This window comes from Scardinius erythrophthalmus (genome assembly GCF_964197995.2).
Source record: "Scardinius erythrophthalmus genome assembly, chromosome: 10".
Lineage (NCBI taxonomy): Eukaryota > Metazoa > Chordata > Actinopteri > Cypriniformes > Leuciscidae > Scardinius > Scardinius erythrophthalmus.
Window position 1 is genome coordinate 11,750,767 of NC_138230.1, and position 18,892 is coordinate 11,769,658.

The 18,892-nt window shown below is 35.8% G+C and overlaps 2 protein-coding genes across 6 annotated transcripts in view; both read left to right on the forward strand.

Annotated features, from left to right (window-relative positions):
- ppp1r1b (protein phosphatase 1, regulatory (inhibitor) subunit 1B) overlaps nucleotides 1-3,980 on the forward strand; it is a 29,777-nt gene extending 25,797 nt beyond the window's left edge. For all 4 annotated transcript variants that reach the window (XM_081377364.1, XM_081377367.1, XM_081377366.1 and 1 more), the window contains 2 exons: nucleotides 114-233; nucleotides 2,223-3,980. In XM_081377364.1, coding sequence (XP_081233490.1) covers nucleotides 114-233; nucleotides 2,223-2,383 — 281 coding nt within the window. In that variant the 3' untranslated portion in view covers nucleotides 2,384-3,980. The remainder of the gene's footprint in view (nucleotides 1-113; nucleotides 234-2,222) is intronic.
- Nucleotides 3,981-4,657: 677 nt separating this feature from the next.
- Nucleotides 4,658-15,861, forward strand: stard3 (StAR related lipid transfer domain containing 3). 2 transcript variants are annotated; one of them, XM_081377261.1, is made up of 15 exons: nucleotides 4,658-4,785; nucleotides 6,127-6,374; nucleotides 6,813-6,890; nucleotides 7,418-7,495; nucleotides 8,272-8,325; nucleotides 8,517-8,634; nucleotides 9,340-9,441; nucleotides 9,524-9,579; nucleotides 12,412-12,504; nucleotides 12,584-12,646; nucleotides 12,745-12,840; nucleotides 13,392-13,471; nucleotides 13,639-13,743; nucleotides 13,829-13,922; nucleotides 14,278-15,861. In XM_081377261.1, exons 2-15 carry the CDS (start codon nucleotides 6,153-6,155, stop codon nucleotides 14,383-14,385), a joined length of 1,347 nt encoding a protein of 448 aa, XP_081233387.1. In that variant the 5' UTR covers nucleotides 4,658-4,785; nucleotides 6,127-6,152; the 3' UTR covers nucleotides 14,386-15,861. The 2 variants fall into 2 exon arrangements, with proteins under 2 accessions (XP_081233387.1, XP_081233388.1); XM_081377262.1 differs by having other exon boundaries at nucleotides 4,759-4,909.
- The last annotated feature ends 3,031 nt before the right edge of the window (nucleotides 15,862-18,892 follow it).

The following is an 18,892-nucleotide window of genomic DNA, read 5'->3' on the forward strand; positions in this document are numbered from 1 at the left end:
CCCTTTTTTCCTGTGTGTGTTTTTGCATGTGCCTGCATTTTCCCATTGTGATTTGGTGGTCCCTGATTTGTGTGTTTCCCCCTGTATGTGTGTTTGTGGTCGTGTGTTTATAGCCGTGCAGCAGATGGCTGAAGCTCAAATGCAGAAATTAGGTGTGTATCCTCATGTAGAGGAGGAAGGGGAGGAGCCTATTCAGAGAGAGAGGGAGGAGCTATCCTCATCCTGCACCCCTGGTAATCTTAATATCACATCACAGAGGAACCTTCTACATGTGCATGTGGTCTGTACTAAGGTCATTAACATCAGGAAATATAGGCCATCCTCACGCAACGGTCACATTTATATGATATGATACATACACACACAATCATGGTCAGAATTATTGCCACCCTTGGTAAATATAAACAAAGAAGCCTGTAATTATAAATCTGCATTGTTTATCCTTTTGATCTTTAATTTTAAAAATCTAACCTTTCATTGAAGTAAAAAATTTGAAAATGCGGGCAAAATCTTTTTATGAAATAAATGTTTTTCTCCAATACATGTTGGCCACAATTAATGGCATCCTTTTATTCAATAGTTTTTGCGACGTCCTTTTCCCAAGATAACAGCTCTTAGTCTTCTCCTGTAATGCCTGATGAGTGTGGAGAACACCCGACAAGAGATCAGAGACCATTCCAGTTCCAGTTCACCCCACTCATTTTCAATAGGGTTCAGGTCAGGGAACTGGGATTGTCATGGTTTCGTTTTGTGCTCAGTGACACAATTTTGTTGATTCTGATGTTTGTTTTGGATCATTGTCCTGATGGAAGATCCAGCTATGGCCCATTATAAGATTTCCATAAGATTTTCCAGCAGAAAAATAGGTCCACAACATTAAAGATCCAGTTGTATATTTAACAGTGGCCAGGGGGTACTTTTTTATCCCTGTTTGCACCAAACACATCTGGTGGGTTTGCTGCCAAAAAGCTTTTTTAGTTTCATCTGACCACAGAAGCAGGTCCTGTTTGAAGTTCCAGTCGTGTCTGACAACTGAATATGCTGGAGTTTGTTTTTTGATGAGAGCAGAGGATTTTTATTGAAACCCTCCCAAACAACATGTGGTGATATAGGGGTTGTTTGAATTTTTTTTTTTATTAGGCTGACCCCAAGACTCAAGTAATCTCTGCAATTCTCCATCTGTGATCCTTGAGTCTTTGGCCACTCAAACTTTCCTCCTCGCCATGCATTAAGACAATATAGACACACGTCCTCTTCCTGGCAGATTCGTAACATCTTCAGTTGATTGGAACTTCAAAATTATTACCCTGATGGTGGAAATGGGAATTTTCTTACAGTCACTTTCTATTTTGTAAAGCTCAACAATCTTTTGCTGCACATATTTTGTATTTAACTTTAACTATATTCTATATATTCTATTTGAATGTATTCTATAACTATATACATATAACTATATTCTTTGGTTTTACTCATTGTGATGGATGATTAAGGGAATTTGGCCTTTGATTTTTTTGGCCTTTGATGTTTTCATATTTAAAACATTTATTTCATAATGTGATTTCCCCCCAATTTCAATTGTTTTACTTCAGTGAAAGTTTAGACTTTTGCGATGTTTTTAAATGAAAGATCAAAGGGATAAACAATGCAGATTTATATTCACAGCAATATTTTATCATATTTACCAAGGGTGGCAATAATTCTGACCATGTATGTATGTATGTATGTATATATATATATATATATATATATATATATATATATATATATATATATATATATATATATATATATATATTAGAGCTGGAGGTGGACTTTGGATTAATGGGTTTTTTAAGATTTTTTAAGTTAGTACAGTCTGTCATTGTGCATCTCAGCTTTTTCCATTAAATTTCAGGGCAAATTTACACTTTATATTAAAAAAAAACTAAAATCCAATTCATGTATGCATTACTTGCAAGTATGCATTGATAAAGTATATTTGGACTGTGTCATTTTAAAACATCCATTGTTTCCTTATGTTATACTACTCTTGTATCAGTACTAAAATATTTCAGGAAAAAAATCCAGATTAGAAAGTCAACAAACATGGTCACATTTGCATGTCTCTCTTCTTGCATTCAGAGATGAGATTATCTGTTGACTATATATATATATATATTATATATATCTGTTAGTCATTTTTTTTACTTTTACTTACTTTTAAATAAATACTCATTTTTAAGATTCACAGGAGCAAAGGGGCATGGCAGAACACCAGTCTGGCATAAGAAAGTCAGGAGCCACAGCACCTACTGAGGAAGAAGAGGAGGAGGAGGAGGAGGAGGAGGAGGACGTAGAAGCAGCAGACAATATGGCAGTGGAGGAGAGCAGAAATGTGGACTGATAGAGCGAAAGTTTGAGGAACTTTAGAGATTTTTTTCATAATGCAGAATTTTATTTTGAAATCAGAATTGTTTATTGTCACTGATTCCATCATTTGATAACAGCTGTCTGTTTGTATTTTGAGAGAAAACGAGACTTAAACTCTGAAAGACTGACATTTTGGAGTGGTCAGACAACCTGAAAAGATTCATTCACCCTGACATTGCAATGAAATAGAGATATGCAGTTGTGCTCAAACGTTTACATACCCCTTGCCGAATCTGCAAAATGTTAATTTTTTTAACAAAATAAGAGGTATCATACAAAATGCATGCTAATCAAGGGTACATAAACTTTTGAATGGGGTCATTTTAATAAATTTAGCTATTTTTTGTCTTGTGGACTATGTTTTATGTAAAATATCTTATTCAGGACAGTACTAAATAAAATAAAAATAACATGCATTTTGTATGATCCCTCTTATTTTGTCAAAATAATTAACATTTTGCGGATTCTGCAAGGGGTATGTAAACTTTTGAGCACGACTGTATTAAGGTAAACTCAATCAGCAGTCACATATTATATAATCCGAGCATATGCATTTCATACATTCAAACAAACAGGTAAAGTACAAATATTATAATATAGTACAAAGCAGCATGGTATGAATGTAAAGTATCGAGATATGTCAGTGTTCATTTCACGTCATGTTTTATGGTCTGTTCATTATGTGTGTGTTTGAGTTGCAGTATGTTTTGCGATTGGTGAATTTCTGTGGACATACAATGCCATCTAGTGTACAGACAATTTCCATAACATCATTTGTCAAGAACAATAATCCTGGAGCACATGGAAAGGCTCACTAAGTATTTAGCAGCATTTTTGCTTAGCAGTATTTGTTAAACCACTACAGTCATCCTGGCGGTTGTGCTGCATATGCAGTAACAAAACAGCCGAATCTGTTAGTTGGCTTTACCTCAGTAACTTCACTGCTGTGGGGGAAATTAATCATGGCTGACTGTGAATAATGCATTCCTACAGTGTTGTCTTTGTGATTCATTTGTGGTTTGTCAATGACATTGTGATCAAAGCTGCTATAAACATCATATTTGCGTACTGAATAGAATTTGCATCTCTTGATATGACTATTTGGTTACACATAACAAAAACTCCAAATTCAGTGCCTCGGCTCAGTGCTCATGTGCATCAGAAATATGCAAATCATTTCATTTTATTCGTTTACTGTAGTTAACAATTTGCATTAATATTAGCTGGGTAACTTATAACTTAGTTGTTTTTTTGTTTGTTTTTTTTGTTAAGTTTCTTCCATAGCAAAGTCTTTTAAGGGAAAACTGTTGAACTATTTTTAAAAATTAATAATGATTTAAAATGATGAACCAAAAGCCACTTATTGCTTTTTTTAAGAAATTGCACTGCTTTATATTAAATATAATCATATTTGTATGCATATATAATCCTCCAAATCTCATGCAGGTACATGTTGTTGATTTTGATTAACATAGTGAATCTGAGAAAATGTACCAAATAAGTAAATGCATCCATACGAACTATGGAAATGTTTTAGGTTAAAGTCTGTATCAATAAATATATTTGCACTGAATTAGTGTTATAGAATCTTTTTTCATATTTTGAGATTTTAACTGGCTAACTATATAGTTTTTCTTGACATTTGACCTCTGTCAAAGTGCTGTTACTTTACATTTGGATTTTTTTATTACTCATAACCAATGAAAATTATTTTAAAAAAGAAATTCCTCAAACAGGAATATTTTCAGTTTGATTTTATGGTAAGTTATGAGAGAACGATGATGTGGCAGACAGAGGAAATGAAACCCAGTGGTATTATGCTCTGCCACTGCAACTAACTGTGGGAAATTCTAAAACTAGATCAGACCAATAACATATTTCAGAAAAAAACGACAAAGTTTACAGACACCGCCTCATGTTGTTGTGGGAAATGAGGCCATCCATTCAGCAGAAATCATAATCGACAGAACTGAAACTGAAAGTACAAAAGTCCTTCACTTTTTATTCAATAGTTTCGTATTCATTATCATTTATTTAAAAGTATGTATTAAATCTCATATATATAGAATAAAAAAAAATTAAAAAAGGTAATTGCTACTTTTAGGTAATCCCCCCTCCCTCTGTTTCTGACATTATCAGGTTGCGAGTTTATATCTCGCATGACTTTATAACACGCAATTTGAAAGCAATATGTATATACAATGTGATGTATATATAATAAATGTGCATATACAAAATACTGCCCATCTCTGGCGGGCTTCACTCTTCCAGCACGTACCAGGGTGGCGATCAGCTGGCGGATGTGACGTTCTCTCACATCCGGTTGTAATCGCGGAAGAGCAGCAGGCTGATAATGAGAGTGATGCGCTGATTTTGGTGAGTTTCGCCTTCGCTCTGTCTCTCTCCGCTGTTTTTTGTAGTAACAGCGGTTTTGGTGCTTATAAATGACTTTACAAACTTTTTTCCAACTGTTAACTAAACGCCGAGTTGCATTTGAGAGGTCAGTAAGTTAAGTATTTAAGTTTAGAGCTACAAGCTTGTTTATGCTCCGCTATTCACTATAAGTGTGAATATACTCATGAATATTAATTACGTCTTTTCTGAATATCGAGTATTTGTTAACGAATGGTTGTTTATTGAGGACAGATTTTTACAGTGAAATATGTTTTAAAGCTTGTTTGTTATTCGCATTGGCTCAAACGGGGGGGGGGGGGGGGGGGCTGCATTCATGTTGGCAGTGCAGAATCAATAACTGAATGATGATATGATGCTTTTGCTTCCCAGATACCTGTTTATGGCTTAATATATTTATTCAATCTTTAGACAAACAGGGAAGATAGTGCTATCTAGTGCTGAAAGTTAAAAGGTCTCTGTTTAATCACCTTACCTGCAGTCCTATTGTAAATTAAGTATAAATTAGATATCAAAAGTATAGCAGAGAGATCAGGTTAGATTGTAATGAGCTATAAGTCAGCCTTTTCACTTATTTTACCACAAATGTTATATTTTTAGTATGTTTAAACTTAACATAAACATAAAATTTGTTTAAAGGATACACGATATATCGGTATTCATTTTTAACGTTTTCCTTATCGGCCCAATAAGAAAATGTGGCCGATATATATTAAAGCCGATAAATAATGGATTATTTATTTATTTCCTTCAGCTGAGACACTTCAGATACGCACTGTTCGCCATGATGGTTTTGAATTGCTTGAAATATGATCGAATCAACTTCAAAAAAGAAAATAGCAAACAGCAAGTCTGTCAAATACGCTACTTAAAATTATAATCAGATCATTATAATTGTGTGCTTGGGACATGGATTTATTAGTGAGACTTTTGATTTTGTAATCAGGCTCTCAAAAATTTGGCCAATATATCGGTTATCGGCTTTCAAAAAGAAAGAGTTATCGGTATCGGCCAAAATTTTAATATCGGTGCATCCTTAATTTGATTGACACACAAATACAAAACGTAAGCATATATGTAGTACATTTACAGACTTACAAATTGTCCTTTGTCGTATTTTTTGCTAGGCCATGACTTTAGACCAGCTCTAAAAGTGTCAAAGGCTGCTTGATTAGATCATGTATTCTGCGTGTTGTTTGATCACTGTTCTTTCAGTTTGAGTATAATGGCAGTATGTTGCATGAAAGCCAGATAAGGCATGTCTCTTTGTTGGACTGTTCGGTTATCTTTTCTCCTCTGGTTCAGGTGATGCGCTCCAACTGCATGTAGGTATGCGGAGCGGCGTGGGCTACAGCGAGTTGGAGGGAAGTCTTCCAGCCATTGCTTCTTTGAACGCCTCGTATTCCCAGGCGTCCCTCTCCCTTCCCTCCCCTTACTACCCCCCGCTGCCCCCGGGAGAGAGGAAAGCCTTCTCAGACGTCCGCCGAACCTTCTGCCTCTTTGTTACGTTTGACCTCCTCTTCATCACTCTGCTCTGGATCATTGAATTAAATGTAAGTTTTTATTTTGTGCTTCCGAAATGTCTTCTTGCCCAGTGCTAATCGTTTTTCTCTGTCATGCAGTTTGTACTTCCTTTTTTACTTTGTCTATTATAATTTGGGTTCATATTTACGGTTGATTGTACGTGCCTGTTTCACTTCCTCTGATGAAAAGAGTCATGCACAATTTGCATATTATTTTTAACCATGTTTAGTTAAGTAAATAGAGATGTGTGATGATGTGTATTCAGTTATATAACACATATGAAAATATTTATTTCAATATTTTATGAAATAAATGGAAAACCTTGTATATATTAAAATGTTTTTACTAATTTTAAATGTATCTTTGGCATGTGATGTATAAAATAGTACATCATGTGCAGTTTAAAGTTTTTTTTTTTTCATTTGAACATGGTAAGTTTGATCTGTTTTTCTGCCTGTGTCTCTCAGATCAATAAGAGTATATGGACCAGTCTTGAGAATGAGGTCGTTCACTACAACTTCAAGTCATCTTTCTTTGATATATTTGTAAGTATGAGTCCTTTGCTTTGTTTCCTAGTGAACCATAAAATGTGGTATATTTTTATATTGGCTTTAAACTGAGTTCTCTTCACTGTTGATCTGATATATCTCTCTTTCATGCTATTCAGTTCAGTCTAACATAAGCACACAAACAAACACTTAACTGTACAAAATGTGTCAATCATTAAACTGTTCCAGTTTTATTATTATTATTATTATTATTTTAAAGTGTTTGTCTGTTTACTTAAAGCTTGTAGAGCATGAGGTGTGAGAACCTACTGTCACTTTCTTCAGCATGTGACATCAATAGATTGCACTTTAAAAAGTGCCCATCCCTTATAGCATGTTAAAGGCGTTTTTATGCATTGAAGCTGTTCTCTTACCTGCAAAAAAGTGATGGCATCCTAGAAAAATGTCAAAACTCTGATACTACCTTTCTAAAGGATCAGCACTGAACAGTCACTGTTAAACCCTTAGTTATTACTTTATATAGCAATAATCTTTCTTTTTCTCCTTTGTTTATTCCCACTCAGCTTTTAGCTTTGTTTAGATTTCTGTGTTTGCAGCTTGGATATGCTGCATTTCAGTTGAGACACTGGTGGGTCATTGCGGTAAGAAAGACCAACCTCAGCCTATAAACATCTCAGTATTTGCATTTTTTATGTAATATAATATATTTATTATATATGTTTGTAATGTATATAATTACCCATTTATATTTATTTATAATTATTTTATAATGTATAAAATATATATGTGTGTGTGTGTGTGTGTGTGTATATATATATATATATATATATATATATATATATATATATATATATATATATATATATATATATATATATATATTAAATATTTTTGGAATTATGACTTTTAGTCTTGGATATGGTGATTTATCATACAATGTTAGCATAAAAGTCAAAACTCAACTTGAGAGTGTGTATATACAGTACTGGTCAAAAGTTTGAAAGAAGTCTCTTCTGCTCATCAAACCTGCAATTATTTGATCAAAATACAGGAAACACAATAATATTGTGAAATATTATTACAATTTAAAATAATGATTTTCTATTTTAATAGATTAGAATGATTTCTGAAGGATCATGTGACACTGAAGACTGGAGTAATGGCTGATGAAAATTCAGCTTTGCTTCACAGAAATAAATTATATTTTAAAGTATATTCAAATAGAAAACCATTATTTTAAATTGTAAAATATTTCACAATATTACGCAAATATAGGCAGCCTTGATGAGCAGAAGAGACTTTTTTCAAAAACATTCAAAATAGTAATGTTTCCAAATATATATATATATATAACACACACAGACATTTTAATTTTTTAAAGGTTTAGAAATGATCATTGTTCTTTCTCTGATCTCAGATCACTACTCTGGTGACCAGCGCCTTCCTCATTGCCAAAGTCATCATATCAGATGTAAGATAGTTAATATTTTATCTTCCTAGCCGGTCTATTTCAATGCTTAAATTATATGAAGTGAAGTCACATGTCTGCTTTGTTCCTCAAATGAACCTCTAACGGCTCTCTAAATTCTTTATATGTTTTATTACATTGCTGTAATAATAGAAATAGGTGTAGGAGGTCATAGTTGTCTCTTTTTTTCTCAGTTGTTCAGTCAGACTGCTTTTGGCTATGTTCTTCCCATCACCTCGTTTGTGCTGGCATGGTTGGAAACCTGGTTCCTGGATTTCAAAGTGCTCACGCAGGAAGCAGAGGACGAGAGAGGTGAGAGAATTTTTAATACAAATATTCAGGACTGTATTGAATATACACACCTTTGTTTATTCATGTTGGTCATAAAAGCATCCTTTTAAGCTGAAATATGACATATTTTTTAAATAGCAGACAGTGGATGCCTGATCCTACATTTATTTTATTTCAGGCAAACCCCCTAAAGGCTTCATAATAGTTTTTTTCATGATCATTTTCCACTCTCTCTAAGGCTGTTAGAAATAAGCAGTTTGAAGTCAAAGCTTTTTGCATCTGTAACTTTAAGACGTATAAATTGCATAATATTATGATTGGCTGACCTTTTCCAAATTAAATTAGTAGAAACGTCCGAGACGTGTAATAATGCTGAACTTTATTGTTATGTAAATGTGGATAATCATATGTTTGATGGTTTGCACATAGTCGTGATTTGGCTTATTAGTTGTGGGTGGACTGGGGAACTTTGCATTGTCAGAATTTGAGTGCCTACATAGTGCAAGGCCTTTCAAAAGAGGAAGAAAGAGCCTTTTTCCTGTGATATGTCATTTTAATAGTCATGTGGTCACTTTACAGTCACATTACTTTAAGATTTGGGAAGGGAAACATGCTTCTACTTTGTTCTGAAGATGCACACTAAGACTGTTGCTGATGTTTGAGAATGTCCTTGTAGGATATGTAGAGCGCTACATTGATGATCTGTCATTTCCTCGTCTCCTGCAGCGTATCTGGCAGCAGTAAATGCGGCGTGTGAGCCGGCCCCTCTGATCGCTCCTAGAGCCGTGTCTGACGGACAGTTTTACTCCCCGCCAGAGTCCCTGGCAGGTATAGAGCCATTCGCTTTCATTCTAATGTGACTGTCTGTTTTTGCTTTATTTCTTGCCTAATGTTTGTGTTTGTCCTGTAGGTTCTGAGGATGATCTTGATGAAGAGGGTCTCGGCAGAAGAGCAGTAACTGAACAAGTATACACATGATTGATTGTTTTCTTTCTTTTCATTATGTTTGCATGGAAGAAATATCTGAAAATTACCCAATTTCTGTCTTTCTAAAAGTAATAAGAACCACTTATTTCATAAGCAAAGCTGGGGTGCATTTCCTGAAAGCATCGTAAGTCAACTGTGCTCGCAAGTTCCATCGTTACTAGGGCTGGTTCGAATACCATTTTTTGAGCTTCGAAGCTTCGGTCGTAATGAACATCGAATATTCTAAGCTTCGGAGAGAGGGTGCTGAACATATTCTTCTCTCTAATAAAGGCAGGAATCTCTATGTGTCTGTCTGTCCGTTTGCATTTTGATTATTTCGAGAACTGTTCATCCAATCGACTTCACAAGGGAGTGCAGTGTCGCATTTGGTGCAATATAGATAAGACACGCGAGACGCGACACGTTCAGAATTAATAAACTTGTAATAAACTACAGAACAATGCGAGCGGGAAGCGGCACACCTCACACGGGCAGGGCTTATATGCTCCGAGAATGGACACTGCACTAGTGATATTAAACACATCTTCCCCATGAACAACACAAAGTAAATACACTCGCACGTAACGTAACGTTAACTTAAGCAATACTTTTAATAAGGTAGTCTAATATTTTTCTGACTAACAAATTACTTTAAATAAAGAAAAACGACATTTAAATAAAGAAAAACGACATTTAAATAAAGAAAAAAGCTAAATTTAAATTAAGAAAAAGTTAAGTTAAATTAAAAACGAGATTAATTTAGATTGATAATAACGGGTAAAAAGCTTAATACATTTTTTTTCTATTATTCTGTTTTCCACAATGTCAAAGCAACGCAGCTTAACCCAAAACACAAGCTCAGGCATGCACTTCTGTCCACACACACTCCGCTGTTCTGCGCTCCAGCCAGAGAATAGGAACACTTTGCAGGAACACTTTAGTGGGCCAAGAAGAACGAATATTCGAATGTCAAATTTTCAAATTGAAAATACCAACCCAACGAACGAATATTCGAATATTCGGGTCCAGCCCTACTCGTTACAAGCATAATTCAACGATTTGCCATTTCACGAAACCATAGTTCCAATGAATATTCACAAACAGCGTCCCAAACGTGCATGGTTGGATCTACAGGTCTCGAGCTATTATTAAAAGCATAGTTTCTTATTTATTACATGTGGACTTGAACAGATCATGCTCTTGGGCACAATAGGCCTCTATCACACTTTCGTGTTTGAAACAACTAGGAGCATAAAAATAATTTTTTTATATATATTTGCATATTAATCTATATAATTTATCTTGTCAACAATCAGCGCCTTTTTTGAAGAGTGCACATGTGTGTAAATTCGCAAGGGAACCAAAAAGTATAGAAGTACCAAGAGGTGAAACTCAATAGAACGTTCCATTGCAACAAACGCACCCATGCGCAGAGCTGCAGCTCCGCCATCTTGGACTGAACGCAACACAGCTGTCATAGAATTAAACGATACCGGTTCCAATTCAAAAGCGGTCAAGGGAACTAAATAGTAATTTCTAGTTTTTAATATATCTATAGCAGACATCCCAAGTCTCCCGGAAGTTCCGTGAGTCTCCCGCATATTGATAGCGGCTCCCTGATGCCCGCAAAATTAGCTAAAATCTCCCGGAATCTAGAACGAGCGTTAATTCAAGGGTTAATTTAGTGATAACAATGAATTAATAAAGTGGTCATTTGCCAGGTTACGTGTTCATATATCTCGATATGCGATTTAAAAAGCCCATTTCGAGTCTTGACTCAATTTCAACCAAATACATAACATTAGCAAACTGTTACTGCGGTTATGGGATAGCTTACATTAATGTTACAACACCTGTTATCGTTGATGTTAGCTCACTTTAACGTTAATAAAAACTAGGGCTGTCAAAAGATTAATCGCGATTAATCGCATCCAAAATAAAAGTTTGTGTTTAAATAATATATGTGTGTGTACTGTGTATAATTAAATTTGTATATATAAATACACACACATGCTTGTATATATTTAAGAAAAATGTGTAATTTTTATATAAAAAAAATGTATTTATGTATAATATAAATTATATATAAATATATACAGAATATGTATGCAAATATTTCTTAAATATATACATGCATGTGTGTGTATTTATATATACAAAATAATTATACACAGTACACACACATATATTATGTAAACACAAACTTTTATTTTGGATGCGATTAATTGCGATTAATCTTTTGACAGCCCTAATAAAAACCTTTTCTACTTTACCTCTCTGTATCTTTGGGGAATCTATGAAATGCTAGTTGATTGGTTGTACACTGGTAGTTGTTGCAGTTGATGGCAGAACACTGTTTTCTTTGTTTCCAATTATTTCCAGACATAATGTTAATGCTGTATACAGTAGTTGTGCTAATGGTAAAGCCATTGGTTCAGTCCAAAATGGCGACAGAAGCTTTGTACATTTGAATGTTTGACAACATCTAGCGATTGTTGTCAAAACTGCAACGGAGTTTCGCCTCTTGGTACTTCTATTCTCTTTGAGGGAACACTGGATTATGACGTATAAGTGAATGAATCAAACATCAATTAAAGCAAAAATGACATGGAACAAAAGCAGTGAAGTAGTCCACCTGCACATTAACAACATATTGTTGAGCCAATGTGGTTCAAACGACAGAGCTGCGACCATGTTACTACAGTGTCAGGAAACAGTTGTTACTAGTTGGTTAGTTTTCTCCAATGATGCAGTGTACTATGGTAGCTAACCAGTGAATTACATCGTTGTACGGGAAACACCCCAGTTAATTCTGTATTCACTTGTTTTTAGGACAAAGAGTTTGTACGACAGGGACGGGAGGCCATGGCAGTGGTGGAACAGATACTGACACAAGAGGAAAACTGGAAGTTTGAGAAGACTAATGTATGTACACGTCCATGCTTGCAGTATTTATTTGCTAATGGTTTTGTGATTAGCTTAATATGAAACTTTTTCATTCTAGGAGCAAGGAGATGCAGTATATACACTTGAAATCCCATTCCATGGGAAGACGTTTATTTTAAAGGTATGATGCCTATATATTATGAGCCTTCGTTCTTACTCCATTCTGTCCATCTACATATATACAGAATCAGTTACGTACCTGTGTTTGGCGTGTTTTAGGCACTCCTGCAGTGTTCTGCAGAGCTGGTGTATCAGGAGGTCATTTTGCAGCCAGAGAAGATGGTGCAGTGGAACAGAACCGTGTCTGTTTGTCAGGTACACGTACACTCACAGACTCCTCCGTTAAAGACAGCTGAAACACATGTTGGGTGTGAGGCATGTGTTAATAGTGAAAAGACACATGTACACATCAAAATGTACAAAAAAAAACATTAGGTCACTACCGTTCAAAGGGTTTGGGGTTGGTAAGACCTTTTATTGTTTCTGAAAGCAGTCTCACCAAAGCTGCATTTATTTGTTACAGTGTAATGTAATATTTTCAAATGTAATGTATTCTAGTGATTGCAAAGGCCAAATTATGCTGATCAAATCTCATGTGTTGTCCAATCAAATAATGATTTGTTAGTCACTGGATGTCATTGCATAATGGAGAACTAAATGGATATGTAAAATTGGTGTTCATGTCAGAGATGTGACCTTGCTTCAACAGGGTGATATTTAAATGGATGACATGGATTTTACCATCATCTGACTATCCCTCCTAATTATAAAGACAAAACTCTAAGAAGCTACAAAAAAATGTTTATGTCGAATGGATTGAGATTACATCAAAGTTCTCTCTGTTCCTTCCTCTGATCTGCCCATAGATTTTACAGAGAGTGGATGACAACACATTGGTGTCATATGATGTATCTGCAGGAGCTGCTGGAGGTGTCGTGTCTCCCAGGTGGCTGTTTTTGCTTCTCAATGTGTGTCAAATTGAAGCTTAGGCCTGTTTTACATGCCCTCCATATTAACAGGCTGCAATATTCACACTGCGATGGAGAGTTTCCTTTTAGAACGTATGCATTTTCAATACATAGTCGTGATCATTTATACATTTTTGACATTCAGGGACTTTATAAATGTTCGTCGGGTGGAGCGCAGGCGAGACTGCTACGTTTCTGCAGGAATGGCGACCAATTACGCCAACAAACCTCCTCAGAGTCGCTACGTCAGGTCTGTCATGTCCTCAGCCTATTAAAATACAGAACATATTTAAGCTGTAAACTAAACTCTCTCTCTCTTTCTTTCTTTCTCTCAGAGGGGAAAATGGTCCTGGTGGATTTGTTGTGTTGAAATCCAACAGTAATCCTTCAATTTGCACCTTCATCTGGGTTCTCAATACAGACCTTAAGGTAAGAGCTTCATGTACCACCAGTTTGTACATTTAAGCCATTTAAACGTATTCAAATAATGTATCTTTTTAATTATGTGTTTGCAAATGCAAGCACCACTATTAGTGTTGTGCATGTTAAGGGGTTGTTTAAATCTCTGACCCCAAGTATTTAACGTCATTGTGCAACTCATCCTGCACCATTACGGACATGAATTATGCCTCAAATCATGCAACTTGTTGAGGAGATGTGCACTATAACATTCTGATGCATTCAGATTTATCGCAGATGTTAAAATGGATGAAAAAATGTGGCCTAAATGATACATTTGATACACATACAATACATTTATTATCAATGTATTTTCTTCTTACAGGGTCGCCTCCCACGTTACCTCATCCACCAGTCACTGGCCGCCACCATGTTTGAGTTCATGTCTCATCTCAGGCAGCGTATAAATGATGTCCACGTCTCCTACCGGTGATCTCCGGCTTTGACTCTTTATCCAGCCACAGTTTGCATTGTGGCAACGTCAAATTACACTGCGCCATATTCATTCTCCTGTAAACTACAGTTGTCATGAGGAGATACAGCATTACATCTGACTGGTGGAAGGTTGTTACGGGCGGTCTGAGTGTTTGGCTGCACTTTATACTGAAGTTAAAGCTGATATAGATCTACTACTACAGCACATGGACATGAGGCCGAACTCATACTGTCAAATCACACACGACCTAGAAACATGCACAGGAAGTTGTGTGGTGTGTAAGGGGAAATGTATGTGTTATTCAGCTGTGCCTAAAACCACTGTTGTCCCCCTAGTGAACATGACTGAAGGCTAAGATGGTTTCTATACAATATTCTGAGCCAAATCCGCTGCGGTTTCTCATTCTGCTTTTACTTGTGCCTTAATCGTTCATCACACACATTCATACTAATATTAATTATTGTTTAAGGTCTTACTATGGTTTTAAATTGGCTCTTGTGGCCAAACATTGCTGTGTTAGATTATTAATAGTAAATGTATTCATCTGTAGTGTAGATCAGTGGTCTGCTATGTATTTTATCATTTTGTCTAATTATGCATACAGTTATGTCTTAAATCAACATTAACCGGTTAACAAGTACCAAAACGCTTGTAGCATGCATAAAAAATTCTGCTGCTACAACAACAAAAAATATTGAAGCGAACATTTGTGCTTGGTCATATTCTATAAAATCAATCTGAAATTAATGTAATGGTCCTTTTATTGAAATTTGCATTTATTTCTCTTCTTTCTGTGTTGCATGTCAGTTTATTTTCACACAGAGCATAATTGTCAGCTTTTTATTGGTTATACACTCATGTTTACCACATTTATACAGGGCATAGCATTTTATAAACATTTGAAACCGGAAATGAATCATAGTCACCAGTTGTTTGATTAGTATTGCCACTAATATAAATGCCGCTTATAAAATGTGAATGTGACCTTCATGAATAGTTGCCTTGAAGCAAGCAAAATACTTTTTGCTTTTAATGGAGAGAAAAGACACTCTTACAGGGTATTGGGCTTCCTTTTAAGGGACGGCATGTTTAGGTCAGTTTATCAGTGATGTTGTGAATGATGTTGATTGTCTTGTTCTTGTTTTGCAGCCGTATTGGTTTGTACTTGTGTGCCTTTGTTACCGTTTACTGAAATCACTTGTCAAGGATTGCCTACTTTAGATAAATTTAGATTTATTTTGTATCTGTACATCTTTTTTGGCATCTACAGACTGTAACCACATTTATTTGTCCAGAGCCTTTTGCAGTTCACATGAATTCATTCAATTCAGGTTCTGTGTGAATGTTATTTTTATACTGATTTACAGTAATATGAAGGAATACAGAATTTTGTCATGTAATTCAAAAATTTTCTGAGTTTCTGCTGAATTCAATAATCAACATTTAATAAAACTAACAAACAGTTTATACATGATGTCTGTTAATTCAGTTTTATTTCATGTCTGTTTCAGATTTATGGTTAATTACAACCCAAAATTGCATGCTTAATGTTTAACGCTTGCAAAAGTCTGAATGTCATTGAATTAGATAATACAGGGCTTGTTGTTTTTTTGTTCGTTTGTTTTTGGATGCCCCAGTTGGGCAAGTCATTCAAGTTTCCACTGGCACCACCAAAAACATTTTTAGTAGCACTGTTACCAAAAATTTGGTAACTGTTTATTACATTTAGAGCTGTCAAAAACTTTCATTACAACAGTCAAGGTTGTTGCCGAAACATTGGTTCAATACACTTTTAAGCAAGTGTGCAGTTAAATACTTTTAGAATATAAATAAAATGTATATTTTATCTAATGCAATGATATTCAGACCTTTGAAAGTGTAGCTTTAAGTGTCCCAAAGGTTTAGAATTACATTGGTTCATTTAATTGACACTTTTATCCAAGCGACAAAATAAGGAAACGCGGTTAATAATCATAAATATGCTAGAAATAATAGCTATAACTCTGTAGTAATTATATTTTCTCTTCTCTTTCTTTAAAAACACCCTGACATAATCAGAATGATGATTATTTGTATTATGTCTTTTCAGTTAACAGCCTCTGGCAGAGAAAGTTGTGCTCCGTCCACCATGTGATAGCACAGTCTTTGAGCCTCTCACATGAGTGTCACACATCAAACACTTCTCTGTTTCCCTCTTTCCCTCTCATAAATTCTGAGGTTTGGAATTTTGTTTATTCATGTGATCCTTGTACACATTTGGAAGATTTTCTCACTTGGAATTTGACAAAAATCCACATTTGAGAAGAAAACTTGCCACACTGATCAAACCAAAAAGAAGCAATAGGGGATGTGAAGTGTTTGTTAGTCCACAAGAACTGTAAAATGAAATTACACATCTTGAACATCCATAGCAAAACGCATAAGTGTCTGTTTAGTTCAGGGTTTTTGTGACTAGGCTAGCAACCTGCAACTAAAATACCCAACATTTTTATGATAAATGACATCTGAAAAAACAAACATTTGTACATTTAGTATTTGTCTTGTATTTCTAAAGAGACGTCATGGCAAACATTGATGCTGACAACACAATTTTTGCACTACCTCTGGATTTCACCTGCTATATATATATATATATATATATATATATATATACATACACTCATCTAAATGATTATTAGGAACACCTGTTCAATTTCTCATTAATGCAATTATCTAATCAACCAATCACATGGCAGTTGCTTCAATGCATTTAGGGGTGTGGTCCTGGTCAAGACAATCTCCTGAACTCCAAACTGAATGTCAGAATGGGAAAGAAAGGTGATTTAAGCTATTTTGAGCGTGGCATGGTTGTTGGTGCCAGACGGGCCGGTCTGAGTATTTCACAATCTGCTCAGTTACTGGGATTTTCACGCACAACCATTTCTAGGGTTTACAAAGAATGGTGTGAAAAGGGAAAAACATCCAGTATGCGGCAGTCCTGTGGGCGAAAATGCCTTGTTGATGCTAGAGGTCAGAGGAGAATGGGCCGACTGATTCAAGCTGATAGAAGAGCAACTTTGACTGAAATAACCACTCGTTACAACCGAGGTATGCAGCAAAGCATTTGTGAAGCCACAACACGCACAACCTTGAGGCGGATGGGCTACAACAGCAGAAGACCCCACCGGGTACCACTCATCTCCACTACAAATAGGAAAAAGAGGCTACAATTTGCACGAGCTCACCAGAATTGGACAGTTGGAGACTGGAAAAATGTTGCCTGGTCTGATGAGTCTCGATTTCTGTTGAGAATTTGGAGTCAGAATTTCGCATAACAGAATGAGAACATGGATCCATCATGCCTTGTTACCACTGTGCAGGCTGGTGGTGGTGGTGTAATGGTGTGGGGGATGTTTTCTTGGCACACTTTAGGCCCCTTAGTGCCAATTGGGCATCGTTTAAATGCCACGGCCTACCTGAGCATTGTTTCTGACCATGTCCATCCCTTTATGACCACCATGTACCCATCCTCTGATGGCTACTTCCAGCAGGATAATGCACCATGTCACAAAGCTCGAATCATTTCAAATTGGTTTCTTGAACATGACAATGAGTTCACTGTACTAAAATGGCCCCCACAGTCACCAGATCTCAACCCAATAGAGCATCTTTGGGATGTGGTGGAACGGGAGCTTCGTGCCCTGGATGTGCCAACATTTCTAAAGAATGCTTTCAGCACCTTGTTGAATCAATGCCACGTAGAATTAAGGCAGTTCTGAAGGTGAAAGGGGGTCAAACACAGTATTTTAAAATTTTATTTATAAAACACAATTATAAAAAAAAAGTGCTGCCAAATCGATTAATCGCGATTAATTGTAACATGAAAGTTTTTGTTTACATATTTGTTTATAGGCTATATGTGCGTATATATATATATATATATATATATATATATATATATATATATATATATATACATATACAGTATATATATATAAAAGAAAGTTCATGTCTTTTTGTTTTACTCCCGGGCACAACAAATTCCCTACTATCTACTTTAGTAGATACAATGGTGTTGGAGCCACAGACAAACTGTCCTTGAGTAGGTTAGTAAAAGTACGTATAGTGGCCTCGTCGCGCCTCTCACTCAGTGATGGGAGAGTAGAAGTTGGAACACCTATTATCAGACAGCAACGTTTTTGGACCCTCTCTAACTCATCAGAGAGACCTTTAGGTAGTCCACCCCATACTGGGCTAGCGTACTTAAGAACTGGCCGTATAAATGGATATATATAGATTCTAGGACGCACCTTCGAAATCATGTACTTGATGTGGGCGTCCCACGACAGGTCAGGAGAAATTTGAACTCCAAGCAGTTTAAAGGTGGAAACTCTGCTAATTACATGTCCTGAAATTACAGGAGAGGAAGGGCAGGGAATGTTTACGTCTTTGCTGGTGCTAATGACCATGTCCACTGTCTTACCTCCATTCATTGCCAATGAAACTTCCTATAAAGTTAACTAAA